Source organism: Eptatretus burgeri, chromosome 14 (genome assembly GCF_056783735.1).
Source record: "Eptatretus burgeri isolate ZD-2024b chromosome 14, Ebu_testis_v1, whole genome shotgun sequence".
In the NCBI taxonomy this organism is placed as follows: domain Eukaryota; kingdom Metazoa; phylum Chordata; class Myxini; order Myxiniformes; family Myxinidae; genus Eptatretus; species Eptatretus burgeri.
In genome coordinates this window covers 41,458,787-41,480,518 of record NC_140974.1, presented here as the reverse complement: position 1 = coordinate 41,480,518, position 21,732 = coordinate 41,458,787, and the positions used below count along the sequence as shown (strand labels likewise).

The window sequence follows — 21,732 nt, the reverse complement described above, 5'->3', positions numbered from 1 at the left end:
TACAATGTCGAGACTTGTATGAGAGATAACACACAGAATGTACAACAAGGGGGCAAGAGACAAGAGGGGCAGGAGAGGGAAGGACAAAACAGTGTGGAACAGAGACATGAGAAGATCTGTGGAAGGGAAAGGGATGGGGCAGGGAACACAGGGTAAACAAGATGGACACTACAGGGACTTTCAGGTCCTTACACGACAGTACAGGGACTTTCAGGTTCTTACATGACAGGGACTTTCAGGAAGGAAAGCAGGGAATTTGAAGGAGGTGGGTTTGGGGTATATTAAGGGGGCAGAACAGATCGTGGTTTTGGATGGGGGAAGATAGGAAATGGTGGTGAACAGCTGTTTAGAAGACCTGGAGGGAAGAGTGAGATTGAAGAGAGTGTGGGAGTTTGTTCCAAAGGTAGGGAAAAAAGAGGAATGAAAGAGTGAAGGTCCTACAAATAGAAGCTAAATCCCACTTGGAAACAGAGATTCGAGACACAACGAGAGCAAATGAGGAAGGAAGGAAGTCAGATACAACAGTTCAGGAAGGAAACAGAAACCCAAAACTAAAAAAGAGAATCCAAAGAATAAAAAACAAATACAAAAATCAAAGACAAAGCCCTCGAGTGTTTGGGTGCTGAAAACAAACTCAAAATAGAAATGAGGGCAAGGAAGTAAACAACAGGAGAAAACAAAACCACGTTTGAGAGTAACTTGAAGAGATTCTACCGCAAATTAGGGAAACTAAAGCAGAATGTGTCAACTTCCTCTGAAAAAGAAAAGCTAGAAAAATTCTGGAAGGGAATTTTTTGAAGATCGAAAGGAACATAACAAGGAAGCAGAATGGATCCCAGAATTGGAAAAGAAGCAACATCTCGAGGAAATGATTAATTTCCCCTATTGATTAATTATATTGATGAAGAAAAAAAAGAAAAAGAGAAAACTTTAAAAAACTACCCCCGTGCGGGAGTGACGGTCATCTCGGCGAGAAAATATGTAGCTTCATGAAGGTAGGGCAGTTTTTGCAAACTTTGAAGTCACGTGACGCGAAAACGAAAGCGAATATCGAAAATCCGGCCCGACCAAATTTAGATATTGTCCCATAGATTCATATGCCACAATCAAATTCAAAATCGCTTGAGAAATGGCGGAGGAGATAGAATTTGAAAATCGTCATTTTCGTAACTTCAAAGGCCTCGTGACCTTGACCTTTACCTTCGGTGACCTTGAAAGTCATACCATCGTGTACATCTCATCGACCTCTATCAGGATCACTAATGACCAGATCTCCCGCTTCAACTTCATTGTGAACGGACGGACGGACGCACGGATCGTCACCTCTCCTCTCAACACCAATATTATTAGGTCATGCTCGAAGAGATGACCTAAAAAGGCCAAACTTTAAAAGGCCAGGCCCAGATGGAATTACAAACTTCTGGCCAAAACAACTTGATGCTCTCCACAATCACTAGGCCAGGACATTCAATGAACTGATCGATGAGGAAAAGGCAGTGGATGAGTGGCTTGTAGAAGGAAACACATTTCTCATACAAAAATCTGAATAAAGCCAACTTCCTCACAAATACCATTCAATAATTAACATGCCGACCAACAACATACAAACTTCTAACAGGAATAATCACAGAAATTATGTACCATCACCTAACACAACAAGGAGGTTTAGAGGAAAAACAAAAGGGAAGTAAGAGAGGATGTTATGGAACAATTGACCACCCATTACTGAACAAGGCCTGATAAGAAAGTTGCAAAATGTGAATAACCAAATTATCCACCGCCTGGATAGACGATAAGAAAGCTTTCAACAGTGTCCCACATTCGTGGATGATAAAATGCATACAAATATACAAAATCAATCGCCAAATAACTAAACTGATTGGGAAAGCAATGGAGGTCTGAAATACCACAAATTTGGCATTGCAGAACTCAGAAGGAAATATCAAAATACTAGATGTGAAGGTACGACATGGGATCTTTCAGGGAGACAGTCTTTCCCCCGTGTTGTTTTGTCTGGCTCTGGACCCACTGAGTAACCTCATCAACAAACGAGGACACAGATACACTCTAACAACCAATATATGAACATCCAAAGAAATAAGAAAGGTGACACATCTACTCCAAATGGATGATTTAATTAAAGCTCTTCACACCGAATGCTGAAAAATTGACAGAACAGCTAAAACTAGTGAAATGGTTCTCTGAGGACATTCAAATGGAGTTTGGACAAAATAAGTGTGCCAAGTGCACATTTGTAAAAGGTACACCAACAAAAACACAACATAAAATTTACCTTGAAACAACAATACAGCTGTTAGAAAACGAAGCATCATACAAATATCTGAGTAGAAGAGGGCCACCAAATATGTCACAAACAAATGCGCAAAACAATCGCCAAAGAATACCAACATCGAACGAAGCTGATCCTGAAAACGTACCTCTCCCCAAGAAACAAAATCAAAGCCATAAACCAACTTTGCAGTCCCAGTGTTCCAATGCAGTTGTGGAAAAATAAACTGGCCCCAATTAGAAATCAATGTTAGACATCAAAACAAGAAAACTCTTTACCATCCACAAAAACCAGTGCATGCCGAGAATATAACTGCCGAGACGAGAGGGAGGGGGCGGCCTGATGGAACTCAACCAGGTGCACAGAGCGCTAAGTGTTTGACTCGCTGAGTATGTGAAATGCTCAACAGATTATCGGATTCAATTTGTGAACAAACATGAACACAACAAACCTGAAAATGTATCCCTACCTCACCTTGCAAATAATTTCCAAAAACAGGTGCGAATAGAAGATTCACAGAAAAATGAAACAGCACCAAATAAGGCCCCAACAAAACAAACTCTCAGTCATGATCTCTTGGGCAAACCACATTACAAAATTGGCCTCCAAAGCCAAACGCCAAATGGGCATCCTCCATCGTGCAAAGTCCTTCCTTGGCACACCGAAGCTCCTATCCAACTCAAGGATTTCATCCGCAGCTTGATGGATTACTGCTCCCCATCTGGGCTGGCTCCCCTGACTCACAACTTGCACAGCTTGATGTCGTTGAAACAAAGGCCTTCATTGTATCATTGGAATCTCTCACGATGAAGCCGAGTCTCTGGGCCTATCACTTCACCATCACCAACAGGTCGGTGGTCCCTACGTCTACTTCTGCCTCATTTCTGGAGTTGCACCCTGTCCCCCTCCGTATTTTGTCTCCCCCCAGGTATCTTTAGGATGCACGCAGTCTACCAGCAACCCCATCCTGTTGAAACTGCCTACATCAAGAACCGCTGCCTACTTCCACTCATTTTTTCCTCTTTTTCCCACCTGTGGAAGCACCTTCCATACTCTCTTCAATCTCATTTTTCTCTCCAGGTCTTAAAGACAGCTGTCCACCAGCAACTCAAGTCATCCCCCATCCAAAATCATTATTATTTCTCCATCCATTAAACCACCCCCACCCCTCCCAAAATTTTGCTTAGTTATCCATATTGTCCACCCTTTGCATTATACCTTACCCCTCGTCATTACTTGCATCCCTTGTTTGTCCATCTCAGTCTACTTTCTCCATCCACCCTGCTGTTGGTGTGTGCTCTTTCTTCTGCTGTTCCCTTTGTTGAACAGTTCCCGAGCTCTTCCATGAGCCTAGCAAGCATATCTAAAAAGAAAAGACGATACACTCTGAGAAATGAAAGTAGTGGCAGCCTCTGATGAACTTGTGTCAGGTGCACTCTGCATAACGACTATCCAGGAGTGTGTTGAGAGTGCAGGAAGAAGACAATTTTTTTTCTAAATGGTGATTTAGTACTCCGAGGGGTCGAAGAAACTCTGTGGTACCATTAAAAATTGGGGGCATTAATTGTATAAACAAACACTACAACGGCAAAAAGCCTCCCCCTTAAAAACAAAATCAACACCTGAAAGAGAAACAGCAGGGAACACAGCCCTGGCACCTGCAAAGAAGACAAAAGGAAAACAAAATAAACCAATGTCACCCGCAGGGTGATCCGTATCTTGCCAAAAGGTGACCACGTGTGACTTCTTTAAGGTCACACTGAGGTGAACAGAGCTGCTATCCACCAGGAGCAACTCCTTGAGGAGTATCTGCCTACGAGAGATTCCGATGAGAATCGTTCTACAGAGTAACCATGAAAAATATGCTTTTGCCTCATAACGTCACCAAATGACGTCATGATGTCTCAAGCTTGACATATCTAGAAAGCACTCATCGAGGTGTTCAATTTGAGGTACTACACGATATGGTTCCTAAAACTTGAAAATTTGACCTTGGGGTCAAATATGTTTGACCTTCGGCGATAACCATGAAGGTCAAGGCCAATCGCCACCAAAAATTAATCAGCTGAGCGCCAGACCATGAACTATATTCCCATGAAGTTTGAAGACGATCCGATCAAAATTACTCAAAAAACAAGGGTTTCGTCGACTACCCTGATTTGCGACAAAATGACCTTGACCTTTGACCTCGAGCTTCAAAATTTTATGCGCTGAAAGGGACCTCTATAGGCCTCTGATATGCGAAGTTACAAAAATTTCCAATGATAACTGTGCTCTGCAGAGTGATTTATACGTGATTACAGACCAAAAAAAAAACAACAAAAAAAACAAACAAATGAAGGTCAAGGCCAATCACCACCAAAAATTAATCAGCTGAGCGCCAGACCATGAACTATATTCCCATGAAGTTTGAAGACGATCCGATCAAAATTACTCAAAAAATAAGAGTTCCGTCGACTCCCCTAATTTGCGCCAAAGTGACCTTGACCTTTGACCTTGACCTTCAAAATTTTGTGCACTGAAAGGGACCTCTATCGGCCTCTGATATGCGAAGTTACAAAAATTTCCGATGATAACTGTGCTCTGCAGAATTTGTTATACGTGATTACAGACAAACAAACAAACAAACAAAACAAAAAAAAACAAAAAAAAAACATACAAGCTGACTAACATATCTTGCAAAAACTTCGTTTTGGCAAGATAAAAAACAAAACACGAAGGCTAAATGGAATGGCTGAGACGACAGCTTAACTGAGATGCAGAATGAGTGATAAGGAATTGCCCAAGATCAAGGATGCGACACGAACGACTTGAAGGAAATGTCAGGACTGAGTCAAATGTGTAAGCGCGGGCTCTGCAGTTAATCAAAACCAAAAATGCCAGTCACCTCATTTCAGGATGCAATTTAACACGCATGACTAAACAACTGTAAGCATAAAGGCGCAACAACGTGTGCAAGAGTGATCAATTGGCTTTCCTGAAAATAACGCAACAATACAAACCCTGAAAAGTAGTAGGAAGCACGTGTCAGATGGAACAATAATGACATAACACTCGCATATAATCTGACCATTTCATGTGATGTTCAGCATCGATAACAAAAGGCAGTGTAACTAGATGTCATACTTGGCAAGGAAAAAGAAAGGCTCGAAGAAATGGTAACTTAAGTTATGATACCCGAATAATTTGAACGTTTTCTGGAGATGATTTAAAGCAGTCAAACACCTGCAACTCAAAGATGGAATCAAGAGAACCTGGAAACCAAAGAAAGGCGACACCGTACTGACAATATTTAGAATGATTGAAGCGAATGATACCAGAAAACATCACAGTAAACAAGCTAGAATTGGAAGCTGCCTGAAGTTCAGTGGCAATATTTGAAAGAGCTCTTGGAGCAAAGATGCGAAGACGTGAAACATCGATGAATGATCCAATGCTTAAGCTTGAAAATGCGTTGCAACTTGGTCCTCAAAGTAAACCGAAAAAAAAGAGACATTTTACGACCCAGGGAAGGCCTCATTCTGTTTTCTCGAATCCACTTTCAGTGATTGTAACTATTTTGTTTGGTATTCCAAAACAGGAAGAATCATCGGAATAAATCAAACTGGTGTTTGTTCCCAAGCAATATTTTGTGCTAATACGAGATTTCGATGAGTAGAAGAATGAGCATTGTGGATTTAATTGATTTTCGTGGCTCAAATACACGTTATATGTGTTTGCACTAAACTGCAATGTGGTTAAATTCCCTCCGTGGGCAAATAAACAATTTCAAAGGTTCATATCAATAGTGTGTAAAGAATGACTCAAGTTACATGATACTGCAGTCTGGGGGATATTCAGTGATACACACGAGGTGCTGATCCTTGCTATTCGGTGGTACCATGAGAAGTGCGCTGAAGTACTACAAAAGTGCAACAAATCTTTTTCATGTTGGGGGTTTCTAACGTACAAATTAATAAATGTCATCATTTTCAGAGAAACGAGAAGGGCACATTTTGACGTCGCGACATCGCCAGATATGCCTCCCCCGCACATTATTGCATCATTCTACATACTTGTACCAAGTTTGATTTCCATCCCTGAACCCTGATTCAAAATATTAAATAATTCTGGTTGAAAGACCATGTGTCCGATCAGGTTGAAATTTATAACATATATTCCCCATGATCATAATTGTGATGATTCACATCGATTGATTAAGTGGTTCAAGAGAAATACTTTTTTTGAAGATTTTCATTCAATCCAATATGGCTGCCAGACCATGTGACCTATTAATTATTTGTGAACACATGGGTATCCCAAAGGCTTAGGGAACATGTGGGTGGAGTTTCCCCTCGATCTATCAAGCTGTTCTGGGGAAGAAGATTTTAAAAGTTTTGTTCTTTAAAAAAAAAAATCAGAGTTGCCAAACCATGTGACCTATGATGTCATAGGTGGAGAAATTTTCGTTTCTTTTGGTTCCTCGTCATACCTGTAAGGTTTCGCCTCAATCTGCTGAGCCGTTTCAGAGACCATTTTTGAAAATTTGTCTGTTAAAACCAATATGGCTGCCAAACCATGTGACCAATGACATCAGCAATTCCCCCCCCCCCATACAATTTCGCCCTAGATGACGCTCAAAAATCTTCATACTGCTCAGATAAAGCATTCGACGTATGCAATTATGACGTCATGACGAAGCCACGTACGACATCATCAAAAATCGGACTACTGGAACTGCAGCTTCGCTGGGCCCTGGCCAAATGTTGTTCCCCAAATTTGGTAGCATTCTGACTGGTAGGTCTGAAGAGGAAGGTTTTTAAAGGCATTTATGCAATTTTCCCAAACATTCACTAAGTCCACCATTTTCACACATTTCCGGTCATGTGATCGGCATGGCCTCCACAATTTAACATCAGGACCCTGTCCTAACATTGCAACCCAAATTCGGTAGCCTTCTGATTGGTGGGTCTGGAGAATAAGATTTTTGAAGAAATTTACTTATTGGCCATTTTGACCTACTTTTGGTCACGTGACCAAAAGCGAGCTTTGCCATCTACGTTAGCACTCAGGAGCGGAATGTTGCCACCAATTTTTAGCCGGATTGGTCCAGCGGTTTGGCTGGCGGAGTCAAAATAGGATACGGATGGATGGACGGATGGTGCGCGATGACAATACCCGATCTGGAATTTAAATTCCAGATAGGCTAAAACTCAAACTTATTCCCCATGTGGAGTACTTGCCATGTGCCAAGTTTAATTTTTTTGCCTTTGTGTGGTTTCAGAGATACAGAGATCCAAAGGTTTTACTTTTTTCCAACATGGCTGCCACACCACATCACCTATGATGTCATAATTATCAATAAAACATTCTACATGAGTAGTTGCACCCATGGTGAAAATTTTGTATCAATCAGATAAGCGGTTGCAGAGAAAACAGAGAAAATTAACACGGACGGACGTACGTACAGACAGACGGACAACCTGAAAACATAATGCCACTGGCGACTTCAGCAGCGGAGGCATAAAAAAGAACAAGCTGTGATGAACAATTAACTCAAAATAAGCTTTTTCTTACTTCTGATTTAACAGGGTTGCTAAATTATATTAGTATTGCAGATGTAATCACAGTTTACTATGTTCAGACTCTGGCAGCTTGTCCATGGCTTTTATCATGTACATCTACATAGTAGCACTAGGTGGTCCTGCAGCTCGGGCAGTTCTGTGATGCACACAAACAGAGATCTGCGAGGATGAACGTTGGTTGATGCTTCAATGTGCATACATGATATGCGAAAGGCCAGGGAGTAGAAATGGCAGCACATCTTGGTGGTGATACAAGCCTGCCTTGTGATATATTTCGGACATGCATTGAGCTTTACACTGAGGATGGCCTGGTGAGCTTGAAATTTGAGTCCTTTACAGTTCTCTTTAAACTTAATGGAAATTTTGTCAGAATCCTATGTTCCCTGCAGACCACGTTACTTTCTTTGTGTTTGTGAATCAAACCTTCTTTTATAAACCTACTTCACACAATTATGATGGTTATAATAAAAAGCCCACGTGTCACCTCAACATAAAGTCAGAAAAAAATCATAAAGTCACAGAAAAAAAAGAAGAAAAGCTTCATTAAAAAACAGTTCGTAGCATATTTACCTGTAAAGGATCTTGTGATCATGGTTACCAATGATGACAAAAACAAATCAATTACTCAAAGTGATTGGCAGATGTAGTGTAACACAAAGAAATGTAAAGTGCTACAGATGGGAAAGAATAACAAAAATAGAGATTACAGGATGCGAGGGGCAATTTTGGAGCATGTCACACAGGAGAAGGATCTGGGGGTGGTAATAGATACGAGCAGTAACCAGACAGCACAGTGCCAGGCAGCTATAGGTAATACTATGTATATCGGAAAATTATAAATGATGTTATCCCTTTGACTCCCTCCAGAGAGAAAATATGTTTGTAATCAATGGAGGACCTAAACAAAAATAGGACCGTGTGACCTGAAGCTCACCTGGATCAGGAGCAACAATCACTCAAAACCCCCTTCTACCTCTTTAGATCTTGATTTTTTTGTTAATGCTGTGAACAAACTTTGGTACATCACGGGTGATGAAGGTTGTGGTGACGTTTCATCGGAATTGTGTGTGTAGTTTTGGAGAAGAGAGCAAATACCTATTTTGGGGTTGGGCGGGGGGTGGGGGAGGATCAAAAAAACCCAGTATACTCTTTTAATGTGTGCAGATTTTTATGCAGTCAATAAGCCTTTGTTAGGCATCAGACATGAAGCTTGTGGAAAAGTTTCAACAAAATCGTGTGTTTGGTTCAAACGATAATGACTGAAGTGTTTTATTTTTGGATTGACTAACTCACGGATACTGCTCGATCATATAAGCTCACCAGATTAAAGTCCAGGTGACCTAAAAATAAATGGATGTGGCCCAATTTAAACTAGTGAACTCAAGAGTGAAACACATAAAATAAATGTCAGTAATTTCTCAGATTGAATTTAATTTCTGAAAAGGTTTCATATTTGCTAATTTGAGATAAATGCTGATTATCCCCCAAAAAAACCCAAATCATTTTAATATAAATTTTTATATTAAAAGTCATTATAGTTGTGTTGCAGTCCACACTATTGTATATATTGTTTTTCCTGAATCCCTAAGTGCTGTAAATCAATTTCTGAGCAAAAATTTTTAAGGCTAAATTGGCCTAAAATGAAAACATTTCGAAGGCCAACACCCCAAGGCCCTAAAGTTAGTTCCACGTAGAGATGAGTCTACGTGGTCGTTTGCTTGTAACAAAAAATGCAAAAAAAGTATATTTTAGCTGTCTAAAAGGTAGAGCCTAGTATTATTACCTTCGCATTCTGCGAAAGGTTATGTATTGGTCGTTATGTATTTATTTATTTATTTATTTATTTGTAAATATGTGTGTGTGTGTTTGTTTGTTATTCGCAGAACTCAGAAAGTATTAAACCAAATCGCTTGAAATTTGGTGGGATGTGGGTTATTATCCAAGGAACATTTGATTAGATTTTGGGAGCGATCGGGTCAAAGGTCAAGGTCAAGGTCACGGAAAGGTCAAATTCGTATTTTTACCATAGCGCGGTCAATTTTGATCTAATTGGCATGCAACCGATGCCAAAATGTTCAGAATTCATTGCCCAATATTGTGATGGGCGACATGAGACAATTACGTCATTACCCTTGTTAGCGGTTGGGGGTCCAAGGTCAGTGGGGTCACGACCTTTCAAAATATGCGGTTTTTGTCATAACACGGTCAAATCAAAACCGATTTGCATGAAACCAACACCAAAATGTTCACTGTTCTGTTCCCCCCACTCTCATGCCAAGAACAAAAAAGTAGCGGAGGCGAAGGCATGCGCTCTACCGAGTGCCCATTCTAGTTCATCATGGAAAGTCCTCACATGCATGGCAACTTCGAAAATGCAAATTTCTATATCTGTACCTACATTCCACATACAAAATCAATGGGTCATATCATACTCATTGCTTGTAACAGTACACAACTTACGGGAACAAAACGCAGTGCCTCACGGTAACCTCCAAAGAGCGATGCTTGTGTGCGAAGGAAAGCCCGTGCCACTCCATCTCCCGTCTCCGTTGACTGCCTCTTCAAGCGGCTCTTTAAGGAGGAAACCTAAGTGTGGTATGGGGTTGAAGCAGAATAGAGGAAACAAGAAAATAAGAGTGATCAATCGTTTATTGTATGGTTTAATTAAACTTCACCCACACTCAAGGGATAATTGATAATTAATTATTTAATTAAACTTCAGTGCAACCAAATGAATTTGATGCAATTAAAAAAAAAGACTGAAATGCTGTTATCATGTCTTTTTAATCAACTTTTATTTCAATTATCATAAAATGTGGTACTTCTCACAGTGTGCATCTTTAAGATATGTTGTGAAGATGTCAGCCTCAAAGAGCAACTGCATGGCAACTTTGATGCACATTTGTAAACCCCGCATATGTATATGTGTATATATATATATATATATATATATATATATATATATATATATATATATATATATATATATATATATATATATATCTATCTATCTTCTTCTTCTTCTTCTTCTTTTGGCTGCTCCCGTTAGGGGTCGCCACAGCGGATCATCCATATGATCCGCATAGTGATTTGGCACATGTTTTATCCCGGATGCCCTTCCTGACGCAACCCTGGTCGCCTCTTGCGACACAGGGATCTGGTACACCTATTTTAACGGGGGTATACACTGGCCCAGTACACTGGTACTCATTTCGCCGACCTCGGAAGGATGACAGGCTGAGTCAACCCCCTGGTGTATTAATTCAGTGGCCCAACGGGGCTTGAACTCAGGACCTTTTGGATCCCAAGCCGCTGCCCTAACCACTGCGCCAACACCAGGCTTATACACACACACACACACACACACACACACACACACACACACACACACACACACACACACACACACACACACACACACACACACACACACACACACACACACAGTGCTCCCTCTCTTTGGTGACGCTTCATTATATTATGACCACTCATGTTGGGAGGTCACTTTTCCATTCCAAAGACATTTTTCCCATATGAATGGCCTTTTTGAGGGAACATCTGCTTGGCGTGACCAGCAACCAGACACGCTTTCGAAAATAACAGCAACTGAAGCCCCACGCTACAATCTATATATTAATACTGAAGGACCAATTTTGTGCTCCTCCTAGCGGTCGCGTCATGTTTTTCTCGGTACTGTGACCTGGACTGAAAGAAACTTCGTACTTGTAAGAGTGCATCGCACGTAGTGGCAATAGTCAACTTTCAACTCTGAAGCAGAATAAACACTTTTCGTTGAGATGGGGGCGAGGAGTGAAGAGACGGGGGCAGGGAGTGAAGAGGCGGGGGGCAAGGTAAGCAAATTTTTGGGCGGGGGTAAGCAAATTGAAAGCGCGAGACGGGGGGGGAAATGGGGCGGGGGATGAGTGGGCGGGGGCTGGGGTGAATTAGGCGGGATTGAGTGTGAGGGGTGGACAGGGGGGCGGGGGCCCGAGGGCAAGTGGGGCGGGGAATCAAGAGACTGGGGCGGGGAGTGAAGAGGCAGGGCCGGGGCATTTAAATTTTTGGGCGGGGGTAAGCAAATTGAAGGTGGGGGGGAATGGGGCAGGGGCGGGGGATGAGTAGGCGGGGGCAAGCACGCCCTGTCCAGTCCATATCCCTTGAGTGTGGGTGAGCTGGTGAGGGTGGTTGAATGAACGGAATCCGTCTGTGACGGGGTTTCGGCTCGTACTAAAGACTGTAGAGGATAATTGAATGCGATTTGACCTATAACGGACAAGACATGGAGGCCTTTAGAGTAATTACTCTAAATTCACTGAGATTGCATTTACTGCTTTATTTTGTGTTGCTTTTTACGTAAATAAGTTAAGCCAAAAAGATCAGACAAATATCATATTTATTCGTTCCTTGTTTTCTGAAAAGATTTTTTTTCCCACTGTAACAAAAACTGAACATGGTCACCTTGCAATTAACTTGCGATTCATGTTAACAGTGGTGTTGGCACACCTACCACATCATGGGGCAGAGCAGTGAGATCATCAAAGGGACTGTGCAGCACGTTGGTGTCCACATTCAGTGTAACAACCTCTTCCAGTGGCATCTCCCCTACACACTGGGGATAAACATGGAGATCGGGTTACCAATGATGACAACAGTGATGGAAGGTTTAACAAAAATGGATGTGGTTTTCAAAAAAGTGTGCGAAATGGTCGAAGGGGGGGGGGGAACTCATGTGGCAATCCCCTTCTGAAACTGAAGGACAAAAAATAAAAAATTTCGAAAATGATGTTTATAATTGACATCAATAAATTTGGTTATTAATTTTTTTTGATTGACCTTAGCTCTCAAATTTCCTGCCCAGTCAGCGTCCGTCAATATTTATTGGGAGCATCATCCTCATTTTCTACTTCCCTTTCCTTTATTCTATGTGTATGATTTGCAATTGTTCTTGTCAAATAGAAATGTCAGTATAATTAAATGTATGATTTTTTGTTGTTGTTGTTGTTGCAGAAATGGCTCAAAGAAGCACATATTCAGTTCGGATAATTTGTATCAGTTGGCAACGATTCCTGCCCATTCAGTATCGGTCGGTCATTCATAAGACCGCTGTCGGGTCTGGTTATCGAGTTATCTTGTTCCATCAAGTGGTGGCTGACTTCTAGTGACATTCATGATTATATATGTCTAAACCTCCCTATCCTGCACTGCTTCTCGAAGCTGTGCTAGAGATAGCTTGTTTGCAGCCTTGACCCCGTCCATCAGACACATACAAGGTCTGCCTCTTCCTCTGCTTCCCTCAACCACACCCAGCATGTTTGATTTGTCCAGACTTTCGTTTTCTCCAAGCATGATGTGTCCAAAGTATGACAGTTTCTGTTTTAGCCTCAGTGCTTCTAATGTACAGATAGTGGACCGAAAAATGGAAACACCAACGTACATTGGCAGAACAACATATATGCAAATTATGGGGGCACCACACATACGTGACTGGTGCAAGAAATATTAAAATCTCTTCTCAGCAGTCCTCTCGTTTTATATATATATATATATATATATATATATATATATATATATATATATATATATATATATATATATATATATATATATATATATATATAGTTGTGGGCAGTTGAGAATGGTCAGGTGAGAAGACCACTGGGGTGGGGGGGGGGGGGGAAGCTATCTCGGCTCTCACCAGACTCCCCGGAATTGTAGGCCGTCGCACACGGATAATTCCATGACACGGCAGGTCGCTTAACCGACCGTGGATGCCAATAACTCAACCACGTGACTTAGGGTCCTCCGTCTAGTTAATCCGGTTACCTAAAAATAACCACGTGATTTAATTACCGGGGAACACGCCCTCAGTATGCCTTGTCCGAACCGGATCACTTTACCGGATCGGATGCAGCCGCGCGACACTGCCAAGGACATACCGGCTAAAAGGAATGGATCGTTGGGAATAAAGTCCTGGCTAATCTAGGATTCGGACCATGCTGGATCAATGAAGGAAAGACAAAAACAAGCAGGGAACATTTCTAATAATAATTTAATAAAAATGGGGCGAGGAAAAAGTATGTGGTATAATCAATACATTTATTGGGGTGTGTTGTGCAGGGAAAGGGAAGAAAGGTGTGGTGCGGCAATAAACAAGCAACTTATGAAAGCGGATGCAGAGTAGACCTAACCCAAAAAGAATAACAATAATAATGATAATAATAATAATGATAATCTTCTGCAGGCTTACTTATATAGGCAGGCGCCAGGACACACACACACACACACACACACACACACACACACACACACACACACACACACACACACACACACACACACACACACACACACAGAAAACCCGATGAAGAGGAGGTATTGCAGCAAGACAGGAGAGGAGTTGAGGCTACGGTCTCTCGGTACCCTTGTATAATTGATTGCGCGAACGTGCCACCAATACGTTCGGGGGGAATGCTCCATGGTGTGGTCCCCCCTGACAGCTGGAGCATCGTCTCTTGCTTCGGGCAGCTCACGTCGAGACCGTGGGCGTGAAGGAAGGGCTTGAGTTGGGAGGGTGGAGTCCAGAGCAAGTGAACGGAGTGGTAGGTGGGACCGGGTGGGTGGGTGAAGTCAGTGTCGTGTGGGCGGAGAAGAGGAGGCGGAGTCCAGCGATGACATACGGAGTCGAAGAACAACTTGAGTGGGAGGCAAAGCAGGGCAGAGAGCGAGAATGGCTCCGCTCAGACCTTTATAGGCCCTGCGGAGCGGGGCGCAGGGCCACCCCGAAGCATTGTGTCGTCACCCAAATCGGGCGCTCTGATTGGCCCCGACCCCTGCGCGGCCCGGCCACGATGGCCGGAAACTGCAACATTCCATTTCCGGCAAGATGACCCCACGCTGTGGAACCATCTCGCTCCGACCCCACGACATGATATGTCTTGCCCACGCCGAACTCGTCGCCATGAATCACCCTGCAAGAACCCCCAGGCTGTTCCCCAACAACCGGCCGAGGGTCGCGCATGCCTGCTCAGGCACCGCGACCGGCGCCGGTCAACGCACCTGCTCCGTGTGCTACATGAGGCCCAAGCTGTACTGCCTCCGCCCGATCGCAGCTTCGCTGGCCGTAGAGGCAAGAAGACGTTCGCCATCTGTGGGGAACATCAGCGGCCGCCAGCGAGGACCGAAGGTACGATGTTATGGCGAACCCATACACAGACAGTAAGATGTGTCCAATAAGGTGTCACGAGCTAAGCGCTGGTCTGCCTTCGAGCACATTCCGTACAGGGCGCTTCAAGCAGATTCCTATGGCCCACGTGGTTAGCACATGAATTCACCCGATTATGCGATTGCGTGCGCTGAGCCAACACCGATATGTGTCAGATATTGAGGGGAATGCTGGAATATAATAATTATATGGAGGTTTAGAATGAAAAGGATAAAGATATGTGTCAGATGGAGAAATGGAGGGAAAAAAAAGAATGCTGATATAGCGAGTCCAGAAATGAGTTGAAAAGTACGTGCCGCCCATATCATGCACAACGTGGCGTGGTTGTCGTTTTACTATTATTGGCATCGATTGAGGGATCACTTGAGGACGGGAGCTCTGTGCTATCAATGCTCATGTGGTGTTTGAGCGTCCTTTCTAAGGTGCTGTTTCTTCCGTCTCCTCGGTACGTGTTCCGTGCAGCGTGGGCGTCGTGCTGGGTGATTTCTACAGAGAGGTGTCCAGCGTAATGCCTGCTTGGCCTTTGCTGAGGACCCATCTCACAACGAAGGGCACATGTGGCTCAGATTAACCTCAGGAATAATCAGAAAAGAAGAGTAGGAGTGAAGTTAGAGATGAAATGAAGAAGAAATGATGTAAGCAAACCTAGCTATGAGATCCTCGCAACGCACGCCCCTGTTGTCCCGCTAGACAAAAGGGAGGGGACTATCTACATGTATATTAATGGATTAACTGTCTTGGGACCACTATATGTTTGATGCACATGGTTCTGAGAACCGCAACAATATATATATATATATATATATATATATATATATATATATATATATATATATATATATATATGTATTTTTTAGACTATTCTTCATCACGACTCACTCACTTTGTGTGAATTTCACCTGAAGAGAGCACAACGAAAAGCTTTGTGGTTTTCTTTTTATGATAATGTCCTTCAAAATGTCTCCATTTATGTCTATGTTAAAGTTTTGTAGTACCAAGCATCTTTTTAAATATACATATATGTGTGTGTGTGTGTATATGTATATGTGTATATATATATATATATATATATATATATATATATATATATATATATATATATATATATATATATATATATATATATTTTTTTTTTTTGAAAGCATAAAATGAAAGCAGACAAAAAAAATATTCTGCGATGACTAAGATTCCTCTGAAATTTATCAGCTATTCAATTGTACTCCTCACAAATAATTAGGCAAAGACTTTCAAACTGTGAAAGAAACAATGCATTCACAGTCTAGAAATTGCTTCATCGTGTGTATGCAAACCAAGGCTATCGAGGAAAGAAACCATAGCTGGAGATTGGGCATGCAACATGTAATGTTGCAATTATGATCACCTGAACTGCGGGATCCTGGAAATTTACATGCAAGTCATGCATGTAAATCTCCAAAAGAATCTGTGTACATTTCTGCAAATGACAAATGCCAACACCCTTTCTAAACTGTCCATCCATATGATTCAAGTCAGTTGAGGAATGACTAAGTGTCATTCAACACCAAATTCGTTTGCTCATGACATTGGGATAGTCCAAAGATAAATGACTAAAACTTGCTTCGCAGTTAAATGTCTATTGGAGTGTCACTTTTCTGGCACAGAAGATGCCGACAGACTGGACAGTTCACACAAGAAGACCTTGAGATCAAGTCACCCAAGAGTTACAACTACTCATTGAGATCATTATCTTGTCATCCCTTCACTTTTCAACATGACGTTCTTTCCACAATGTCCTGAAAAGAGCAGTCGACCATCGCATTTTGACCCAGACAATGTAGAAGAGGCTTGATTTATTGGTATTTGTAGAAGAGGTTCAGGACCACCACTCTGTGTCCCTCTTACACACACCACCAACATCAGCGCATGCAATGGACAAAAACATCACAACAGGAGGGTAAACAATTGGCACCATGTTATTCTTCCAACGAGGCCAGATTATGCCTCGACCAGAACGACGGACGTGCTAAACCATGGAGAAGACGTAGCAGCAATTTGCAAGTTGTGCCGCTATGACCAGTAGTGCCAGATACAGAAGAAGAGATCATTGTGCCTGTAGTTATCTCTCTGACGCAACAGCAAAATCCCATTTTCTCTTTACAGCCGACAACGTCTGTCCACACTGTGCACATGCTGTAAAAACCACAACTACTCACCTGTGATTGGTTTGCATGACCTCTGGAATTAAAATCAAATTCAAAATGTTTGGGACATCTATGGGAGGCATGTTTGTGGATAACAGGTACCCCCCATAGCCTCCTGAAGAACTGGAAGTGGCCTGATTCTCATGATTCCAGGCATAACACTATGCTTATACTTTGAACCACTACCTTGCAACTTTGAACAGTTATTCGGCTCTTTAGTCAACAGAACTTCAAATTTCTTGTGTACCTTATTTACTTCATCATGACGTGAAAAAAAACAAACTGCGGAAAGCATGACCGTTATTGGTAGCATACACATCAAGAACGAAGGATGCAAAATGCTTTTAATCAAATGATGAGATACCGATTATCCGAAAAAGCAAAAGTGATGTGCTGTTTCTCTGATTTGAGAAGAACGGTGGATAAGCCTTACTTCCATGAGGCTTGAATGGATTCCAATCAGATACGGCATGGGTGCCCTGGCAAGAGGAAACAATCAAACATGGAGTTGACATAGGAGCAGGGAGAGGGGAGGAAACAAACAAGTTCTGCAGAGCTGGGTCTGCAGCAGCAAGGCAAGATAGTTGATAATAAAGTTAAAAAAAAAATCTGTAATAAAGTACTGTACTGCATGAACAAATTGGCACATCTATACCTTATATTTACAATCCAGGCAAAAGTAGGGTGTGAAGGCTGAAGCCAATGGCTGAGGTGAAGGATAAATCACTGACTGGACTGACCAGGTAAATCACTGACCAGGTGAGCACACAAGTGTACTCTTTGTCCATGAATTGGGTTGTCATTTCATTCTCCAAAGGGGATCATAAGGTTCTACTGTTGTGCAAGCTCACATGGATGGGTGCATGGAGTTCCAACGGCTTACTTTACATTACATAAACATCAAGCTCCAAGTCCCCGATGGTGCAGCGATCTATTAAAAGATAACCGACTCACATTTTCTTATAAGACACTCGAGGTGATATATTGATTTCTCTGCACATTTTCTGGCATGGAGTGAAGTATTGTCCAACGTATGATAAAAAGTTAGACCAAATGGAATTTTCTCCATCAATCACTCCACTCATCGGAATGTCTTTCTCCTCACTCCGATAAAGTTTACGAGTGTCAGCTTCTACAACTTGCAAAAACCCAGAGAGAAAGCAAGCAAGGTTCGTGGATCTTCAGTCATGTCATGTTTCCATCTGCTATGTTCATCCACTTCAATCCAATATACGAGTACTACATTGTTCAGGCATGCTGAACGTGTGTGCAGACATATTGTAGACGTCTCACATGGTCTATGACATAATGGGCTTCCTTTTCTTCCAAATTAATCTCCTGCAAAATAGCATACACTAACAACAAGCTCGAATGAGCTAAGATCCTCGTCCTCTTAATGATGACGTCATAAAAACGAATATGACGTCATTGTGATGTATCAGGTTTGCGATAAATTATCTGTGCTAATGCCCGGCTTGATTCCTGCAAACAAAATTCAAACAGCTTGCCTAGTTTGGGAGATAATGGTTTAGGCGATTTCCATTAGCGGCGATATTATGATGTCAACTTTTTTTCTAGGAAGAATTTCCAAAATCGGAGATGGTTACTGCCTGTGCGTGGGCTTTCTGCATATACCTGGCAAGTTTCACGAAGATCCGATGAAAACTCTGGGTTGTGAAACAAAAAAATGTCAAAAAATAGGAATGACATCATAAAAATTGAGCTGACGTCATAGTGATGTATCATATGTGCGGTAATTTATCTCTGCTGATGCCCTGTTCGATTCCCACAAACAGAATTCAAAAAGCTTGCCTAGTTTCGGAGATAATTTTTTAGGCGATTTCCATTAGCGGAGATATTTTGACGTCATAACTTTTTTTCTAGGAGGAATTTTCAAAATCGGAGATGCTTACTGTCTGTGCAGGGTAGTTTTTACATATATATGCCAAGTTTCAGGAAGTTTCGATGAAAACTGTAGGCTGTGAAACAAAAAACAAAAAATGTCAAAAAATAGGAATGACGTCATAAAAATTGATATGACGTCATTGTGATGTATCATATGTGCGGTAATTCATCTCTGCTTATGCCCTGTTCGATTCCCGCAAACAGAATTTAAAAAGCTTGCCTCGTTTCGGAGATAATTTTTTAGGCTATTTCCATTAGCGGAGATATTTTGACGTCATAACTTTTTTTTCTAGGAGGAATTTTCAAAATCGGAGATGGTTACTGTCTGCGCAGGGTATTTTTACATATATATATGCCAAGTTACAGGAAGTTTCGATGAAAACTGTCGGCTGTGAAACAAAAAAAGTCCACAAGAACAACAACGTGAGTAAAACTTAGAGATCCTCCACGAGGATCTAAAAATACAATATAGTTTGTGAACAGGATTCTCGACATTGTCAAGGCTAGTATTGGTCTGCATCGGCAGACAATTCAAACAGTCGGTTTTTTCAACTGCAGGTTGAAAAAAACTATGCTAACCTCCACGGCAAGCAGGGTGAATCAGACATTTTGGGTGCTATCCAGCTCTGATGAAGGGCTAACACCTCAAGCATCAACTTTCCTTTCTTTCTCACGGGGCTGGCACACCTTTGTGAACTTTCAGTTATTTCGTTAAATTTTTGAGATAAAAGTTATGTAAAACCGACCGTCTTTATTTGGTTCTATCAATAACTTTACACAAAACACTAATGAGGTTATATTCATAAACTCCAACTTTAGAGCATCCCTGTAACGAGTATACCTATGGGCCCATGCTGACACAGCCACGTGACTGTTCATCCACAATCCCGCTTTCCTTCTCTTTGGGTTTTGCCTTCTTTCTCTCCTATATGATGGATGTGGATATTAATACTGTTTGTTGAATAAATGTGGTGTATTTTCAGATCTTACCCGCAATAGTCAATCAGGTGAGGTGGCAGTACAGGGATATAAATATGCTGCCAGTGCATTGGGTACAACAAGGTTGCAGCAGCATGAACACATGCTGTTAGCTGTGGGGCCAGGTGGGAGGAAGAGCGGCAATTGGTGGAGAGATCAGCACAATCATTTAAATAATCATCGGGGATGGTTGCATTTCAACTGTTACTGCCATGACTACTTGGGAGTCAGGCTGTTGCAGCAGCCTTTGAAACTCGACGCGGCCAAACAATCCGGTCGACTCCGAGCAGAATAAAAATGGTTTCTCTCCGGCTAATGACCACGGCAGGGAAACCGTGCCAGTGCTCAAGCCAATGGACATCCTGCCATTTCATTATAATACAAGCAGTGCATGGCAACAGTGCTGAGCAACCATACTCAGAATCAGAATGACAACTGGAAAATGCCAGGCAAAGTGTGACTGGACAAAATAAAAAAAATTAAAAAGATGCAGCGAAGCAGTCACTGCACGAGTCCTGCTAAATAATCTGACATTAATGGCTGTATTAATTGGAATTATTTTTCCCGATTCATTGCTCTTTCCATGAATTGGACTGTTTTCCCAAATACACATTTTCTACACCAGGAAACACAATAGTTTATCTCACAAATAATAAACACATCCCATTATATAACTCATGGAAATTCTTTCAAATACAAATGAAAACTAAAGATAGTGCAAAACAATACTTTACACAACATTTATGAGTAATAATGCATAATTAATGAAAGAGAAACGGGCATGTTCTTCACTGGTTAAGGAAAAAAAACAAGCAGGATTGAGAACCATGTTGAGCATAATGACATATTGAGCCCAAGATCAGGTTTGTAAGCAGTCATGTTGGCGTGGGCATTGCCACGGCACTTCACCAACAATAAAAGCAGCTGACAGGGAAGATTCCAGGAGAGGCAATTTGCAACGCTCCGTTTCCTTTTGTTTCTCCCACGAGTCACGGGCGAGTTATGCACCAGCATGAGGATGGCTTCGCAGTTAAGGTTCACAGCCCATCATCCATCCAAGCTCCCCTCGGTTCTATTCCAAGCCGAAGTAACTCTAGCGTTGTGAAACTATCTCATGAAAGGTAGTCAGAAACACTCAAAATTTCAATGTGAGGTTTGACCTCAAAACAAACGACAACGGCACTCGGTAGAGCACATACCTCCGCCAGGCTGAACAGTTTATGTTTTGTAGCCCACTGATGGGCTGGATCTGCATCTGTACCTGGACCAAAATCTAATCAGCTTGTTTTTGTCACCTACCCAACTTAGATATCTCTCAATGGTGAAGAATCACATGAAAAAAATAAAACATTCTCATATCCAGATCCAGATCTTCACCAAAATCGAATCAATTCGTCATTGTCACAGACCCAATGTGTCCACCAACTTTTGTTATAATCCGTACATAACTTTTTGTGAGATATCGTGTTATATATCATTTTGGCCCAAACACCCAATGGTGAAGAATCACTTAATAAATTCTCAGATATGGATCCTGATCTGGTTCTTCACCAAAATAGAGTCAATTCGTCCTTGTGTCACACACCCAGCCTG

At 41.8% G+C, this 21,732-nt stretch overlaps 1 protein-coding gene across 3 annotated transcripts in view; it reads right to left on the bottom strand.

Annotated features, from left to right (window-relative positions):
• LOC147013030 (DENN domain-containing protein 1B-like) overlaps positions 1-21,732 on the bottom strand; it is a 251,978-nt gene that overhangs the window by 72,297 nt on the left and 157,949 nt on the right. For all 3 annotated transcript variants that reach the window (XM_085854485.1, XM_085854484.1, XM_085854486.1), the window contains 4 exons: positions 20,152-20,252; positions 17,690-17,735; positions 12,362-12,463; positions 10,315-10,440 (listed from right to left, as the gene is read on the bottom strand). In XM_085854485.1, coding sequence (XP_085710611.1) covers positions 10,315-10,440; positions 12,362-12,463; positions 17,690-17,735; positions 20,152-20,252 — 375 coding nt within the window. The remainder of the gene's footprint in view (positions 1-10,314; positions 10,441-12,361; positions 12,464-17,689; positions 17,736-20,151; positions 20,253-21,732) is intronic.